General features: G+C 35.1%; 1 protein-coding gene across 1 annotated transcript in view; it reads right to left on the reverse strand.

Moving 5' to 3' along the window:
* Positions 1-19,832, reverse strand: part of DYNC2H1 (dynein cytoplasmic 2 heavy chain 1) — a 135,233-nt gene that overhangs the window by 23,154 nt on the left and 92,247 nt on the right. The window contains exons 83-84 of the mRNA XM_042838934.1: positions 9,537-9,653; positions 2,155-2,364 (exon numbers count right to left, since the gene is read on the reverse strand). Coding sequence (XP_042694868.1) covers positions 2,155-2,364; positions 9,537-9,653 — 327 coding nt within the window. The remainder of the gene's footprint in view (positions 1-2,154; positions 2,365-9,536; positions 9,654-19,832) is intronic.

Raw genomic sequence — 19,832 nt, forward strand, 5'->3', positions numbered from 1 at the left:
AAAGATGTTAGCTAATTGTTAGTACGGAGGCATATTAACATTTCAATTTTGCATAAACAACAGTAATTGTTGAAATCAGCTATTGAAATCAATTGTTGAAATCAGACTTACTAACTGAAGTCATACATCTATTTTCACTTTTTTTTTGTATTCTAGCAGCTTCTTCACATGCTGTAATCTTAAAACTAAAGAATTTGTTCTTTTCAAATGTAAGTTTTTTTTTAAATACTCTTTTATTAGCTAATTCACAACCACATTAAAATAAACATAAGTGTAGAGAAAAAGCATTAAGCAAATCACTTCAGATGACAAATATACAGAGATCTAGCTGCTGTGATTACAAGAGACTGCTATTAGTCTCTCTGGAGAGCTGCTGAAAAGATTGCTTTATGGTCACAATCCAATAAAGTGATCTGTGTCAAGGTAAATGGTTAAGTACGCATAAAAAATGCCAGAAATACTTCATTCAACAGATCAGGAAGCACTGAACTGATGCTTGGGAGTGATAAAAATGCACAGAATCATTAAGTACATTTTTGTGACAGTGATTGGCTTCATAGCTCCTGCTGCTTCCAATTTAAAGGTGCAACTCAAGAACACAAGGAACCCAAACTTGCTCAATGAGAAGAAATGTAACTATAAATACTAAGAAATGACCATTATACATTACATGTGTCCTTTGCATTTACTGTGACTTGTACTTTAGCACCATTTTCAACCATGCAGTCAAAATGTGTTTAAAAAGACAATGAGACTGCTACATAAAAATGCTCATTTATCCTAATTGTATGGCTATTTTGCTCACAAATGCTGTTTTGTTAATCTAAAAAGACTAACTAATATTTATTTTATTTAGAAATTTGACAGATCAATAAATAACATAACATGATTTGAAGCCGGAGTTGTTCCACACATGCAGATAGACCAAATATTTGGGAATTACTTTCCATTGTAGAGGGAGTCTCAATATCTACGTATTATCATCAAGACAAATGATAAATTGCTACAGGTGGAAAAAAGCACTGAGTTTCACATGAATGTTTGATTATCTTTGGAATACAATTATTAAGCTATTACTGATAGTGTGTGGCAATTTGCAGACGCTAATTGTACTAGTTTATAAACAAGTCCATTTTGATGGATGAAACAGATCTATCAATTTCAGTTACTCTTCTCATAAATCAAGAATATAGGGCAATATGATAGGTTAATCTGATAGGTACATGCCTGGTGTGGTATGGCAGTAATCCATAACGAATAGCTGCAGACTGCAGACTGTGATTATGACTGCAGTAAAACTTTATGAAAATCTAAAAATGGAGAATGGGGACAGATTTACATGTTTTACTGGCTAATATATTTGACTTGTATAGAATGATTTCGTATTTGGAATGGAAATACTATCAAACAACTTCTAATCTTAGCGGATTTGTCTGTAAGAAGAAGCTTAATGAAAATGTAATATACTCAGAAGCTTTTGCAAACAGTTGAAACAACACTTTTCTGGGCTTCATTCTATAAAGAACATGTTTCTGTTAGTTATTAAAGACCATAAATATTAGTAAATTAAATATTTATATAGATAACTCGCACATATATACGCAACCTTTATACATACAGCTAACCAGAGGCTTTTTCAACGGATAATTTTTTCTTTCTAAGAGAAACATCAAAAAAGCATTCTGAAAACCGAAGGCCATCTGGAAGGTTTCCAGGTAATGAATTTAGTTATCTCCAAACAACATATAACTTATTTAGCAACAATATGTTAACCATAAGAGCTGCACAGATGTGCTTAAACTCCAAGATGTAAAATGGCTATGTTTTAATACTGGAAGTTGCTCGTGATTGCTTAAAAATAGCTGTTTGTAACATAGACAGCCATTTGTTAAAGGAGAGAAATAACCTGCTCTACTCAGGGCCTTCAGACAGTATTGAACCTCCATGACACATCTGAGAATCCATTTTGAACTCTTAAGTATAATCACCACCCAAAAGAATGTTTAAGAATCTCTGGAACTCACTGATCCATTTTAGAGTAACTGTTAATAAAAAAAAAGCTTAGAATAAATAGTGACATAAATATATGTACCAGAATATCACTGAGTTTTCATTTTCATCGCTTTAAATATAAACTTATGAAAGAGTACTTACCTTCTGATTTATCAGAGCACTTGCAAGCCTTTGTACTTCAGAACTCAGTAATGAGGTACCTCTAATGACTTTACTTAAAGAAGCAAGTGACTGATGGACACTTTGCACAAGGCGAATAGCACTAAATTGTTCAAGAGTAATGAATGATAAGATTGGAGATCCTTGTTGCTCCACAGGAGGAGTCACCTTCTGATGAATCAGGTTAGAATTCTAAAACAGAACACGTGACATCCAGTTAATAAACTGAGGGAAACTATGATGTTATATCACATATTCTTTGTTTAATTTTCGATACCTCAAAAACCTTGGTATCTGTGAAGTAGTTCGGACATTCCCTTCTTCTGGAGACTGAATCAAAAATACACCACTTTCACTATTATCCCTGCGATACACAGTAAAGGCACCAACCTCCTCAGGCAACTCTGTTCACCTCCTTAGTTTAAAAGCACTGGAATTCCTTAAAATTATTTATCTAAATCACTGTTAATGGTATTTATGTTAATATGCCAATATAATAATCAGTAGCATACTCTGCATAACAAGACTGCGTTGGTCAGTATGCACCATGTTGTAGATACAGGTTTTGCTCTGGTCAGACAACACAGTTATTTCATAAATTATGACAGGCAAAGCAGAGAGTTCATACACTTCATCCCCAAAAAATTGATTAGCAGGATCACTGTATCTCTTAGATACAAGATAGATACACAGTCATACAGAACTTGATTTTAGATAGATGCAATTCTATACATCTCTTTTTCTTATCACGTTCATTTATTTCCGATGCCTGGTATTTATTATCTTGATATAGAATAAGATGTCTTACTTAAGGAATTACATTTAGTAACAGGAAAATTGAAGCAATCTCTTTTATAATTAACAGTATAGATAGCGGAATTGTTCTATTAAGAAACAAACTGCATTTCAGAGTACAATACATTTCAAAAACTAAGCACACAGTTTTAATTTTTGTGTATCACAAAGAATAACCACATACTAAGTACAACACAAACATATTTGTTATCAGTATTTATAAACCTTGCCCAGTTCCACGTGGTATCTATTCACAGTGGAGTGAATAATAAACAGCAACAGAGTTTGCTTTATTAAATTGTCCAGTAGTAGTAGTGTGTTTCAAGCTGACAGTTACTGCACGTCTGCAGATCAACAGTGGAAACTTCTGTTACACTGCAAGAAGAATCCCTTCCCATGAGACAAAACCAGAGCCACTGGTATCAACTACTGAGCAATTCTAAGAAAAGCTGTCTAGCAAGTTGTTCTTTGAGAAATAACAAAAGAGGAAAAAAACAAAATTAAACCATAAAACAACCCAGGGACACAAGGGATGCAGAAAAAGCTTAAATGAATACAGCTCCTATATAACTCACACGGTTGCACCTATAGGGCTGATGGCTCTCTGTAAAGAACTAATTGCCTGGACAAGGGTGTCTCTTTCTCTAAATCTTGCTACCCAAAACACACCGGATGTTTGCCTCCATAACCTTTCCCAGGAACTCTATCGGAACGCTCAACTACTAAGCAAAACATAATGCTAACTGAAAGGCTAATATACTTAACATTATGACTGATTGAAAAAAGATGGATGAGGTCCTCCCCACACCATGAAAATGGTATACAACAAACTCACTGTTCAAAGTGTAAAAAACATACAGCATTTATAAAAGTCAAGTTTTGAATTTTGTCTTTACATGAATCCTGAAATCACAGTATGACTTTTACTTCGGTTCTTCTAAGGTAATAGTTCATTGAATAGTAAGAATATAGTTATGTGATTTGTGCTCCAGATCATATTTGATATAAAATACTTCTTGGTTCTGCAGCACAGTCCAGTTGATCATTTCTTGTTGGAGTATTTAATTGCAAAAAGGGATAGAAAAAAAGACACTGCTTTGCTCAGTCTTTCACATATCCCATCTCCATTCACAACAAATTTCATGAAGTAGGAGGCCTCCAAGTTCCTCCATGCTGTCCATTATGTAACTGTCTCCTATGCCATGCATTCATTTTGTAATGCTTTCTCCTGGGAATTTGTTAAAAGAACCTATCTGTCACTTTTATAGCAAAATTAAACTTGAATACCAATATCAGCTTATACGTTTAACCTTCTATTACATTCCCTTAAAATCTATTATGTATGTAACTCACATCAGCTTTAAAAATATTCTCATGACGTGCTTGGAAATTAAGATGAAGAACTTCTGAAGCATTGAGCGTTCTTTCCTAATGATAAGAATTTTGAAAACAGGTTCTAATCTTTAGCGTTAAATGCTATATAATACTACCAATATTAAATTAGATGTATTTTGAGACTTTCATCATTTTTCCCTTGCTCTGTTCTATACTTGTTCCTATCTCTGTACAATATAACATTTTTTACAGTCTCACCCAAGCTGCTCAAAGCTTTCCTGCGCAATCTTCTGGAACTCAGCTTTTTCAACCCCCTGTATGTTCTGAAAGCCGTATCCTCAGAAATGTAACAGCTATAACAAAAATATATTTTCTGCATTTGATTAGTTCTGCATTTGATTCTAAATTCAGTTTCGTTTGTGGTGCTTCTTGGAATCTTTCACTGGTCTTTTGATGTACTTATTCTGCCCTCCTGTTTCTCTGCCTATTTGTTTAGATATAAAGGTTTTACTATGTATTATACAATTATTTCTTTGCTGAAAAGACAAGAAAGAATGGCTGCCTATTCCCGTTTCATTGATTTTCCTTGGTTTAAAAAGTAATGCTCTTTTCTTAAAGCTGAGGTTTCTATCCTTCAGATTAAAGAGCAGCAACGCACTGATTTTCAATTGTCTTGTAGCATTTTGCAACATTATAAAAGCAATTAGTTAACCTTCAGTTTACAAATACAGCAGAAGACAGAGCACATGATTTTGTCAGCCATGACAGCTTATCTTCTATTCAGCAAATGCTGCTTTGAAACAGTTTCAGAATTTTTAGTATGAGTGGGCCTTTTAACTTTGATAGAAGTATTAAAGAGTTTCCCCTAAGCAAGGCAAAAAAATGCATCCATCCTGCAAACAAAATCAGCACTTACTCTTGTCTCTGTTTGCAGCAGGCCGTCATTTGGACATGGCAGAATACTTATGCAGCCCCAGCTACAGCCTGCAATTGCAGCCTGCAATGCTTGCACTTCCCTGAAAACTATCGTATGATGGGCAATGCCAGCATTATTTTGGACAGTGCTGTACATCACTATGGAACAATCATGTTCTTTTATGGGACCTGGTCTAGGCTGTCATGGCAGAAGGTAGCGTGAGAGGAGGAAATACAACAGAACACAACGAGACTGGATTAGCCTGATGGTGCTGATCGACCAAAAGGGGCATCAACTGACATCAAGGAAGACACATCTAAAATCTTGTGTAACAACTGTTTGACACGTTATTTAGTAGAGCCTTCATTTCCATTGGTAAATAATCTTGTATGCAAGCTTATACTGAGCATAAGTGGCTTGTGTGGTAGGTTCCTTTTTTTTCCTTTTTTAACTTAAGGGCAGGTTCATGTGAGTTTAATTAATTTGATTAGAGTTAAGCTATTACTAAATCATTGTGAGAGGCACTGCAACAGTTTTAGGTCAGTATTTATTACAAAGGTGCTCTCTAACACTAAGAATAAAAATGAGTATTTTCAAAGGAAGCTAACATAAATGGTAGTGTGAAAAGATTCTGTATCACAGCAGCACGGTGGATTTTAACTAGCCATCAGTGTAAAACCACCATGTTGGCCAGTATCAGGTAAAACGTGTTTTATTATTGATTTCTCAAATTCTTTGCCTACTTAAATTCTACCACTGATTATGTGCTCCATACTAATTTTATTGGTTTAAATACTGACATTCAGTTCAGAGAAACATGTAGTCAGTTGCTATTTATTGTTTTATCTGAACTCGAACACTCAAAAAATACAGTATTGACAGAGTACAGAAAAACATATGTGCACATTTGAAGATTATGATAAATTATTTCAGTAGACATTATATAAGTCACATCTAAGTAAAGTTGTAAATTTTCTCATGCTTCAGAATCATCAGCACTTAGATGCTGAATAACTATTTTCATGGCACTTGTAAGATAGTCTTTCTTGAGTTAATCCTTGATTTACATACTCAGAACTGGAATAAAAATGTTTGAAAAACACAGTTAACGTTTGTCTACATATGAAGCTCTATAATGAGTCTCTGCTGCACTTCTGCCTTTGGAACAAAAAGTTATTTTAAAAACAGCTTTAAAATTATGTTAACTAGAATCAGTTAAGACCTGTACTAGATTACAGATCTGTATGGATCTATACTTCCTGAGACTCAGACAGTTTGAAACAGTAAATCAGTATTTCCAACTACCACTGGGAGTTTGACATTTGACAGGAAGAAGACACTTCCTGTAAGAGATACGGAAGGTCTTGTTAGCATCTATCCCATCTGCTTCTACTTTACTAATATCTGTATCCAACAGATAAAAGAAAAAAAAAAGATAATGATAGCCTTCAGCTACATAAAAAAGATATGCTTCCAGAACTGAGAATAAATTAAAGAAACTTCACAGGCATAGGATTAAACAGTTTTTTGTGATTTTACTTCTTTGTAATCAGGCGATCACTTTAGCTGCTATGCTGTGTTCATTCACGCAAGAAAATCATGTGTGGATCTTAACTTGAGCAGCAATTCAACTATTTCCTTTATTTCAATTTCCAGATCTTTATTTAAAACTTCTGAAAACCAACACTGAACAACGAATAAAGAATCATAATGTAGCAATGTATGTACATTTTTTTAGATGTTTAAGCCTTTTCAGAATGTAAAGCAAGCAGTCTATTATTAAAGCAAGTACTGATGAAAGGCATATATATATATATGTGTATATATATAGTTTTTTTGGTGAGAATGTCTGCATAAGTTTCAAAACATACATACATATATATATATATATATAAAACTATAAAAAAACTATATCAGGCTAGACATCATCCTATTCTAAGGGAGATCTACAAATGACAAAAAAAAAAAAAAAGAACCCATTAATAGCAGAAAAATGTTAGAAAGCCAAACAAAGTTGAATAATCTTTTTGTTCGCTTTTTTTTTCCCCACACACTGCAGTAAAAATATAAATCTAGTATGGATTTCTTTCTAGATGCACAGTGATACTTTTTCCTCTACTTAGAATGAAGCAGAAGTATAGATAGGTACCATGATCTTGGTTCAGGTGTGCATCTAGTGACATTTGAGATGTCTCACTTTGCCTCTGCATCCTACCCAGCAGATCACAGGTCTCCTGCAGCTTCTGTGTTATACCTGGTCATGAATCTGTAATGATTTCTGATACGGTAAGCAAAGCATTGTTTAAGGTGACTAAACTGAGCCCTTATTACAACACAGGTCAAAAAGAACATTTTGCATCTCTAAGGAAGTTTTCAGGTATAGTGCGTCAAGAATATCTACTTTCACATCCACAAACCAAAATCTTTGAAAGAAACTAGCTGCTCAGTTCTTTATACTTTACAAACTATATGGTAACTCACATGGGGAAAATGAAAGATGGTCAGTGGTAAAACTGCTACCGCTAGGAAAAGGCCATACTAGCTAGACCATTACTATGAGGTCCCAGGAATGATCTTCTAAGTTTGCAATCAATCTGTGAAGACAACTTGTTTTTTGACAAGGAATTCACCAGGTGTCTCCTGGTGTTAAGTATGGGACAGTAAAGACTTTAAAAGTTACAGACTAAAAAGAGAACTGTGCTAACTATGAACAAAACTAGCCAATGGTCATCTGCTGGTCACTGCTGAAGGGCAATGTTAAGATCTAGAAAGACTGCTTCTGCTTTATGACAAGATGATACAAGTAAAGAAAAATAGCTAAGTGATTAAGTAAGTTACCTGCTACAGCACAAAAAAAACAAAACAAAACAAACAAACAAAAAAAAACCAACAACAAAAAACCACAACACCCCACCAAAGCATTGCACCGTTAAAGATAAAGGGATAAAGGATTAAGACACATTTTGCAACTGAAAACTCTTATAAAAGAGGATCTCAAATTTGAGGGCAATAGGCATTTGAGTCCTGCTTTCCCTGACATGGAACTCTAAGGCTTGATTACCTTCACCTGGGTAACTAAGATCATCAAGGGCCACAGCAAAAAAAATACATGCTTCCTTATTCATGATGCTGTATAGACACAACTAATTCATGATACAAGTTTTAAAGAATAAGTGCTTTGTATGTGTAGTACTAATGATTAATAACGCAAAAGAACTAATTGCTAGCAGTGGGTGCTGCAAGTATTAATGTAGTAGAGTTTAAAACTGTCTCATTTACCAGCCTACCAAACATTGCTATCAAAATATCTAATTTTCTGATTGTATATGTGTACATATGTATGTATGGAACTGTTTCATCAGAACTCTGGAACAGAAGGATTGCAGGCATAAAGGTATGTAAAGAACCAACCTCCCATTAGCAAGGTATAATGGAAGGTGTCACACTGAAATATACTGCTATTCTTTATAGGATCGCAGACTTGATTAACAACAGTCTGTTTCAGGGCTGGCAGATTTCATCATGAATTATTTAGTAGCAAGAGATTATTTTGACAAAAATTTGATTTATCATACACTTAGTATGTGTAAGAAATGGATCTGAGACTTCTCAAAATGTAATTGTGAAATCTAATGTATACCTCATGTCACTCTTTTGTATGCTATTATCTAAGTAAGGGAAAGGTTTTTCTCATTCCAGTGTTCTTATGTACAAGATATATTTTTAGGCTGCGATGTCTCTGCTCTATTTCTTAGAACTGAGGAGAAAATATGGCCTCCTGTCTAAGTAGGCATCTGATGTTTGGTGAGAAAAATCTTCCCCTAGCATGCCTAGTACCTGCATTTCAAAGACAATGTGCACACATTAGAGCTAAATGAAGAACAACAAAAAATGACTGGAAACCAAGGTTTGTATCACACATGAAAAAACCAGCCACCAAGCTGAACCCAGTCAAACAAAAAGGAAGTGATATTGAAAGCTTTGTAGAAGGGATTTAAATGAATCAGCAGCTTAAAACTAGTGAGCATATTTCAATGCCATATAAGAAAAACATTTTGTGAATACAAATATAAGATGTTAATCATGTCTTATGAGCGTGGTCTCGATTCCATATGAAGGAAAAAGAGAGAGGCTATCATACCACATGCAGACTTCATAGCTGATTACATACATGTAACATTACTTCCCACCTCAAATGCATTTCATTTACTGCTAAGCTCCTTATGTTTCACTATCCAAGACAATTTGTTAAACCTTACTTTTAATGCAGTTACTGGGAAGAAAAAAAAAAGTTGTCTTTTCAAAGCTACTTTCTTACCTGATTAAGTTTCTTCCATAGGCTGAGAATAGGTGAAAGTTCAGCTGACCATATTTCTCTGTCAAATTTGCAGCCAGCACTTACTGATCTGCTCAGTATCCGAAGCTGTGAAATGACCTGAGCATTGGAAAACAAAGGCAGATCATGAAGAAGGATAAATAAAAATGTACAAAAATGCAAGGAGCAAATACTTTCTAATTTACCTATGCACTACACTTTTCTGCATACTTAATTACTAATCATCATCTATTAAAACACAGGCAATATCCATATACAACCATATACCTGAGCCTCATTCAGATTAAGCTCAAATCAAAAACCTTCCTTCTTTATTTTTCTTATCATATTCACTGCCTGTGTTCAACTGTAATTTAAAAACTAATGAGGCGAATAATTCAATCAAAATCCTCTTTTCCACATAATCTACAGAAAAAAGCTTGAGCTAAAAAAATATCAATAACACAACAGAGTACATACTAAACATATACAGTATGTATCAGGCAATAAGACTCCAAGAGAATTATAATAAATTCATTCTCATCTCCCCTGGATCTCTTTCTTTGTCCTTCTTGCTAGCTCAGATTAGTTAAATGTGTATTTACTCACTTAGAAAACATTATTTCTCTTTTTAAATGAGTGAATACACTTTTAAGTAATTAAAAGAATAACTACCAAATTCTCAGAAAGAAGGGGAGCTCTCAGTTTATGAAATCCAGCTGATTCTTCTTACTAGCAATCCTGGAATCTCCAAATTGATAAAACATATGCATATGTTCTTAAGGAGATACTGCAATTAAACTTACACAGAGAAAAAGCAGTGTGACCCTTAAGCAAGGATATTTGAAGTACGTTAAGTAAATTTCAGTTACTTTTCACAGAATGTTTTTGCAAGACATGTTATAGAAAGACTTACTCTCTTTTACTTGACTTCAAAGTACTAAGCTTGATAATATAAATTTTGTTAACTGGTTAAAAGGATTGGATTATTTTATCGGTAGCATATTAAATCAAGATGTATCTGCTGAGTTTTGACTTACTTTCTTTTGTTGAAACATAGTGAAGTGCCACATCCTTTTGTTTTCCTGATAAGTTTTATTTTGCTGAAGCAAACATCAGCTTTTTTTTTTTTTTTTAAACCAGCCTCAATATGAAGCACTACAAGATGGTTCTACACTAAACTCTAACATTAATATATACTCTAACATTTATAACAGTTACTGTAATTTATATTTATGTTAAACATCTCACAAGACACAAATCCAGATATTAAGATGAATGTGTTATAAACTACAAGTCACAGAATCACAGAATTGTAGGGGTTGAAGGGACCTCCAGAGATCATCGAGTCCAACCCCCCTGCCAAAGCAGGTTCCCTACAGCAGGTCGCACAGGTAGGCATCCAGGCAGGTCTTGAACATCTCCAGAGAAGGAGACTCCACCACCTCCCTGGGCAGCCTGCTCCAGTGCTCCATCACCCTGAGTACACCCTCTGAGTATATATAAAATATCAATATAATATATAATACATAAACCTATTTTTAGAATAATATGTTTAAAGATGCTTTTAGACAAGCTAAAATAGTACTGATAAATAATAAGGTCATTCTGAAAAAAAAAAAAAAACAAAAACATTTTTTAGTTCCATCAGAAATGAAAATATGATCTGTTCTCCTAGAGAATTCTGCATACTCTGATTCTTCCAGATCTCAGAGAAGATGAACAGTTCGCTCCATGGGAGCTGTACTCATCTCTAGGCAAAGCAAATAAGTTTATACATAACACATTTGATTTTCATGGGAGTCATAGAAAGGACAAAAACAGGCCCAAGATGTGGCAGGGCAGAAACGTGCGCACGCTGGTTGAGTGCGTGGAGTGAGACCTTGACACAGATGAAAAAGGGAATGTGATTAGCCATCTGAATTTAAGGACAAAAAGTAACTTTTGGAGTGAGGGAGGCCACTGTGCATAGTCACTTAAATTGAATTTACCACTGACAAGTGCAAAAACATCACAGATACCTTTAAGCATTTACTTAAAGCATGTAAATCACCAAGATTGCTACCTTTTCCTTCCTCCATATCCAACAGACAGATCTTAAGCGGGCTACGCTGCTCTTCAGAACTGCCTATTGTGTGAATACTTCGTACAGACTGGTCTATGTTGTAGAATTTAGATTGAAGTTTTTTATTTTCTGAAAACCTAATTTTACACCTCAAGGAACAGTCAGCTCCTCTCACTATATTACAATATGTGAGGTGCTATCAACAGGTCACCTTACAATCAGTTACCTACTCTACAATAAAATCCATCATGCCCTAAACATGACGGTTCTATGGCCACAAAGAGAGCCCTGGGAGTGAACAGACCCAGATGCAGACATGTAGATCTTTTGCAATCTATTTTGGAAAGGTACAAAGCAGACAGATATAGTTACAATACTAAGCAATCTGAAAATCTGATCATATTTGTATCAAAGAGGATAATCAGAATCACAATATTTTTACAATACCTAATCTTTGAACGCTTACCTTTATAATCTCAATGTATTCTTTAAATACATATATTCTTAAAAACCCTTGTATATTGTACAGATACAGTTCAAATACACATCTAAATATTTTGAATATGAGAGAAATTGGGGAAAAATTACCATAAAAAGGATATATACCACAGAAATATGAGAGGATGGAAATAAAAGCAATCAAAATATAAAAGCAATCAGAAATTGTTTGGTCATGGATGGGTGAGAAGGTTATTCAAAACCACAAATCTTTGTAGGAACTGTCTATTTTAAGTAAGAGAAAATAATCATCAAACTATTTAGAGAAAAATTGATAGAGCACCTACAAACTATGGACAGTACACAGAAACTATTACCAAATCCTTTTGTTCCTCCTTAGTGGAAAATTCATATATTGTATGCTTTTCTTGCGTTGTTATCTTAGGAGAATGTAAATTGTATATAGTAGTAAAGGTGGGGTTGTCGAGATTAAAATGTCAATATTTGTTTGCCCTGTTATTAAAATTAATCGAGTACCTCAGCCTTTTCATCTATTTCATGCTTCGAGGATTTCTCTGGATATATGCTGTTATATTATTGACTACTGCATTATAGTACAAGAAAAAAATATTTAGAGAAATTAAAAGAGAGAATGAAAACTATAGATAACAATAAAGATAATGAGTGAACCCACGTGGCTTCACATGGAATGACTATAAAGTCATGTTAGATTTGAAAATGGAAGAAAAAAGGAAGAAAAAAAGTAAAAATAAAAATCAAGAAATGCCAAGATTTTAACATTTCCTCCTCTGGAAGAGTGACAAAAACATAATTCCAGGACCACAAAATCAATTTCTGCTTTCTACTGACCTAGAACATGAAGAAAGTCTTGCCTTTGGTAATTCACAGCAAAAAGAAGAGTTGGTACTTCACAAACACAATATATAATAAAACAGACATATATCTAAGCATTGTACTTATTTCATAAAGAATCTACTATAAACATTATACAACAAAGTCAAACTTCACATGTGGAATTGTAATTTGAAAAAGAGGAATGAAATAAAGCCTACAATGTATTTTGAAATTCTCTGTCACTCAACTGGAAAAAAAAATCTAGGATAAATAATTCCTGAACTAAGCATGATAATTGTTCTAGGAATAAAAAACAGAACAGATATGCCAAGATCTACTTATTTATTTTTTTTTCTCCCCACAACTATGGAGCAGATAAAAGGATTTTTATTTCTGAACCAACTTTTCTCAGTAGATCTATAGGAAATATCAAAGCAGATACACTACTGCCATCTACCGGTTTTAAAAGGCTTTGGTCTTAGCACAGAAACTACATTTCATTTCTTTGAGTGAAAAAACATATCCCTTTACAGAGCTGTTCAAAGAAATATTTCTGTTTTTATAAGACTTTATGGTTTAAACCTAAAAAGGAAGTGGTAACGTAGTCATCTTGGTAAACATGGGCAAAGTAGTAACTCAGGGCACTGTGGCTATTTCTTTCTTGACCGCAGTCTGTCAAAGCAGGGAACAGATTTCAGTCTGATCCGCCTCCTGACAGAGCTGAACACTTCCACATTGTTCCTTGTAATCCGACTGCAGTTACCCACAGCACTGTATAAGTAACCTAAGACTGAGCTGCTAACAAAGCTCTCCCAATTTTCAGACTTGGTGTGCTGCTTGCTTCTCTGCACAGTCCCTGGAGGTTGTTTGGATGAGGGCCATTTAACAGCATTAGGAACACCACAGGTATGTGATCAGTCTTCTGTTCTCTTTAGGTCACCTCAGTATTGTTAATTCACTCAAAAATGATTTCAATTAAGACTGGATGATTTTTAGAGCTACGTTTTCTTTAAATCAAAATACAAAGTGAAAGAGAGTAAGACACTGACATCACCAACATACTGTTTTAAATAGAAGAGGACCATATACTTTAGACATTCAGGAGATACTTCTGTAAAGAAAGAGACTCAATACAGGAGGAAAAGAAAATCAGGATTACTCTACAGATGAGCTACACAAGTCCACTACTGACCTAGCCAGTTTTGCAGCTGCACCTTCTCCAAAAGAACAGCTGGGGGATTTTGCTTTGTAGAGGTCCCCATATTACCTGGAGAACCATATTACCTGGAGAACACCATGCTAAAAGGAAGGCCAGAAGGATGTAGGCTCATTATACACTCTGAAAAATGTAAGAAATCTAGAAAAATGCAGCTTGTTCTTAGAACAGAACAGCATTCTCACATACAGAGCACCAGTACAGCCTCAGTGCTAAGTCTATGGGAATTGCTAAGTTTTCATGTAGCAGTTCTGCACTGATGCAATGCGAAGGCAGAGGGTTATGTTTTCCACTGTGAGTTCCATTCCGTTCTGTGGCAAAGAATGCCTTTCATGCAGCACGATAGGTATACGCAAAATGGTTCCCATATTTCAAAAATTCTTTTTGGTACACAAATTGCTCAATTACAGGGTAATAATAAATACAATTTGCCCTTACTCATCTATTTCTGCTAAAGCCTATTAGTCATATATTTCTGATGCGAGATGCATTTAATAAATGTCAGTAATTATGTGCTCTGCACAGTTAACACAAGAGAAAAGTTTAAAATTATTTCTAAAAAATAGCTTTATGTTCATCCTGACATCAATTTCAATAATGCAACAAGTTCAGAAAATTTTCAATTGCATCCTTTTCAGTAATCATGCCTATACTACTCTATGCACTATGACTAAAATTATGGGGAAGTGGTAGACAGATATAAAATTAGGTACTAATGTTCACAATGCCTTTAAGGATCTAGAGTTTGAAAAGGAAAATCTATTGAAGAAAGGACGAGAAGCTACAGCTATTACTTAATTACAATTGAACTTCAGTAAATAATTGCAAACCACAGCTCCACTAACCTCTACACAGTAAAATAGTGCGATGTGGTATTAGCTGATTTGGGTAGTACAAGCAGTGCAGACCAGGTGTATAAGCTCAAGTATGCTTCAGCAGTCTCACAGTTGCAGGTGTCCTTGTACACCTGGAACATCTTGTCTCTGTTGCTGTCACTGGCAAGGTAAAAGCCAGAACTGGAACTGTGCTATTAGACTGCAAACAAGTTCTGCAAGAAACTGAGAAGAAGAGGTATGGAATCCAGCTCTGACTTGCTGAAAATGGAAATGGTTAAAGGTTTTCTTCAAAAAAGTTGAATATAAGAACCAAAGAAGTCAATGGGATTATTGCAATTACATTTAATGAGGCAAGATACACTTCATGTTTTCTGACCTTGGTTAACATTTGCTTGCCTTGATTGCTTCTACACTGTTTTCCACTAGTAGTCTGCTATTCATTTTAACTCTGCAAGTATACTCCACAAAATAAAAAAGAGCTGTAACAAAAGGTAATAGAGTTTTTCCACAAAAATATCCTATTTTCAAGCACAGGCAAAATAGCAATTGTAAGTATTTTAAATAAGCACTTCATTTAGCAGTGATGCTAAGGTACAGTGAGCTACTTGTATTAAGTTTATGTGGCAAGGTTGAAGCAGCAGCGCAGAGGCTGCAGGGGTGGCTCTGTGGGCAGCATCCAGCGCTGCCCCATGTCAGAGCAAAGCAGCTCCAGCTGCTCCCACAGGGACCACTGGGCAGAGCTGAGCTGTGAGCGACGCTGGGTGCATCTCTGGGAGAGTGGATTGGAGGCAGGGAATCAGTGCTGTGCAACTGCAGCTGGGAGAGAGGGGAGAGAGATGGGGCAGAAGCAGCCGTGCAGCCCCCAGGGTCAGTGCAGGAGGAGGGCAGGAGGCAATGAATAAAATTCCTTTTACATTTCTTAGCTTATATTAAGAAAATATCAATGCCTGTAAGACAAACACATGCTTTAAGATGACTGAATTTTCACTTTCTCTTCATAAACCCTTCAATTTTAAATTAAATACTTACATATGAAATGAAATTAATATAACTGTACTTGGATTGTTACAACTCTCGGTGGAGAAATAGAGTAACAACTATGTTTCAATTTGTATCTGATTAATATCATCTAGTTCTTCAAACAGTCCAGCATCCTATTTCTGCATAACAAACACCCTGCTAGTTACAGCAGTCCTCTGAAATGGCCATTAAAATGTGCCAAAATGTTCTTACAAATACTGTTCACATACCACAGAGCTTCCTCTAAAGAAATACATACTTCCAATGATTCATGCCTATATTTTAGGTACTTATCTAGAATGGCACAAACTACTTCCTGTATCTGCTTGTCTTTCTCCAGGAGCACACAAAACCTCACACAAATTAAGATGAGGTGGCTAATATTACTTATGTGATTATTTATGCATTATGAATTGAACATGCACTTTTTTCTTTTCTTTTTTTTTAGAAAAACAGAACAAATAATAACAATTGAAGATCTGGCTTTGGATCAGGGTTATCATAATTTTCTGTCAAAGAATCTAAACATTAAAAAAAAATAATAGATCACATGAGATTATTCCAACATCATTCAATTTCATTTCTTCTCTCTGGGGTGATTATTGGCAATAATTCACAAAAATTTGCAGGTATGCTGCAAGTCCTGCGCTGAACAAGACAGCTCTTAATCGCTTTTCCAGGGTGTAAAATATATACAGAGGGGCCTGAATACTTCAGGGTGGAAATATGATAAGCACTGTTTTGTTGAAGACATTTCATTATTATTTTATTAAAATTTCAATAAAGGTTGAAATAAGTTCATAAGTATTCATAATACAGACAAATAGTCCTGAAAATAATAGAACACCATGGAATCAAGAGATTTCTCTTTAGGAGGGTGACTAGAGAAAGATCCAACAGTATGACAGTAACTTACAGGTAAAGACATTTGTTAAGCGTGAGGAAGGCAGAGTTACAGCTGCGCACACAGTCTTTACCTGGCATAAAACAAACAGAATGAGCTATGATGACTTGTAGCTGAACTGTCTTGCTTTCTACTTTGACTGCACTGTTTTGCAGAGGAAACAGCAAGAGACATGAGATTATTCAGTCATGTCCAAGCTAAGAGAAGTTGTGTTAAAGGCACGTTGTAGTAACAGGTGAGGCAGAACCACAGTGAACTGTAGAAATCCAATTGCTCTATCTACACAAAGCAACTGAAAATGAAACCCAGAAAAATACTGTATGTTGGAAATGCATACTTAAATCAAATACTTTCTTAAAACGATGATCACTGTTAGCAGTATGCATACACCATTAACACTGAATTGTACTACAGAACATCATAAGACAGTTTCTAACAATTCTGTTAGTAATGATTAATATTAAAATCATATCGTTAGCACTATTCAACTCTTAAATTAGAATTGAAGATCCCTGCTGGGAAGAAAAAAAAAAAACAAGCTGTGAATATGTTCAGTATTTACATGCTCACTGAAAACAGCCTGTTTGTTTTCACTGCTGCATTTTAGCCTTACCCAAACACCACTTCCAGTGAAGTAGAAGGTTACAGAAGACAATTCTGCATAACTGCAAAATGCTGCACTGTGCTGCAGCAAATTTCTACTACTGCAGAAAAATGGGATGCTACAGCAACACAAACTATCATTCCTATACACGAAGAGAAGTTGTGGATGCCCCATCCCTGCAGGCATTCAAGGCCAGGCTGGATGTGGCTCTGGGCAGCCTGGGCTGGTGGTTGGCAACCCTGCACATAGCAGGGGGATTTAAACTAGATGATCAGTGTGGCCCTTTTCCACCCAGGCCATTCTATGATTCTATGAAAAATAAATACTATTCATGGAAAGTCTATAAGAAATATACATTTCTGTTATCTAAGTGTTCTGCCTTAAGTAGTGGAATAAACTGATAAAACAAAATGAGTTTTATTTTAAAATAATTACATTAGTTTAACTCCACAGTTAGTAAAATAGATCACAGTATTGATCTATTCTTAATGTTAATCTTGAAAGATTTCGAAACAATAAAAGGTTTCAGAATAGACTTAAGATCAATGGATATATGAATGGTGTCAGAGATTTAAAATAATCACTCAGATGAGGAAAGCAAAAATTTCTGTGAGTTGGTTTAAAGAAAGTGACATCATATTATGCATGTTTTAAGAAAACTTCTTCCTCTAATCCTGAACTTGGTGGACTAGACAGTACAGCTCTGCATAAGAAACAAGCTGTCAATAAAAATATAGACTGAGAAAGAATAATGTCTAGTAGATGAGAAACATATGGGATAGTAGATAAGCATTTAGAAGAGAATACACCACATGTTTAGCACAGACTCTGTGAACCACTGGACCAAGTTATCAGATTTAGTCTTTCCACTTCTAGTGACATAGTGACTGAGGTGGTTGCAATTTCTTTCTTTCTTCCATATTCATTCAACACTTTTCTGCTTTGGCTTGCTACAGCATATATGACAATTAAAAAAAACAAAAACAAAAAAAAACAAAAGAACAACAACAAAACAAACTCAACATATGGAAGGCATTCCTGTTATCTGACATTACGAACTACGGAATCATCTGTGGATCTGAAACTACCTAACTGAACAGAAATGGAATGGGGGTTCCAATTTACTTAATTCTTATTAATTTCCCTGTAACTATTCCCTATAAAAGAGCATGCTAGAGGCTTTTCAGAAAATTAATAGGATTCTTGATATACAGACTAGGTCACTTCACAGCTGAAACAGTTTCACAATCCAATCAATTTTTATGTTACCTGACACAATTAATTCACCAGTCAAATAAATGGTTCTAATCACTAAAGATCTGTACCTGCTTAACTGCACTAACATAGTAATAGTGCACTCTCAGCCACACTTTCTTCAACAGAAAAGCAATGACATCATAAATTATAGAACAAAAATTGAATAGTGCAATTTAGAGAAAATATTAGAGCTCAAATTACTGAAAGAAAAAAGAGGTGGATGAACTTACTTTCAGGTGCCTAATTTTCACTCAGGCTGAGGTAAAGATACTTCTCAGCTGAACTCCTCCAAGCCTAAAGGCTAAATAACTTAACGCTATAGACAGGCAAATACAAAGTAGGACCTCCAGGAGATCAATATTCTACTGCATCAGGGTATGCTAGCAATGGGAATCAGTTGCGTGAATCCTGGCTACTGTCATTTTGGGTCTGACTTCCCATTGCTGCTACAAAAAAAATGTATTCCCTTGGGTCCTGTGTCATATCTGGGAGCTCTTAGTAGATGTCTTAAATATAGATCACCTCATATTTTCCATTCCTAAACCAAGAAGTTATGATGAAAACAAAAGAGGCACTCAGTATTTTCATGGTCCACAAGGGTTGGTAAGACTAGTTGTCTAAGAGTATTTGTTTGCTGTTTCATTAATACCAGCCAGCAAAATGGATGACCTGGCTCATTCACCCAAGCTGGAGATCTAGATACAACTCTAAAATATAGGTGAAAAATTTTTGATCATCATTGCCTATCATTCAGGCATTGAGATAATTAGATTCTCATAATTTACACTACTATTCATATCTGGACTAAACTGAAATTAAATGATAGCTGACAACTCATTAATATGATTTAGAGATCTCTTTATCTTACTTCTACAGCAATAGCAGGGATATTTGAGAGACTTTTTGAAACTAAGACCTACAAAGTCCTCAGAACTTACTTTTCACTATGCTCCTCCCCCCACCCTCCCCTTCAAACTTTCATATTTCTAATCAGAAAGATAGACTTCTGGCTACTGGCAGAATTCTTCGGAAGCGCTCTCTGTCAGAAAAATCAAATTGTTACCCATATTCTTTCTGCTGAACGACTGCACTGAAATTTGCTGA

This window comes from Centrocercus urophasianus, unplaced genomic scaffold, assembly GCF_019232065.1.
Source record: "Centrocercus urophasianus isolate 14NV4802_14NV808 unplaced genomic scaffold, USGS_Curo_1.0 seq_9, whole genome shotgun sequence".
Taxonomy (NCBI): domain Eukaryota; kingdom Metazoa; phylum Chordata; class Aves; order Galliformes; family Phasianidae; genus Centrocercus; species Centrocercus urophasianus.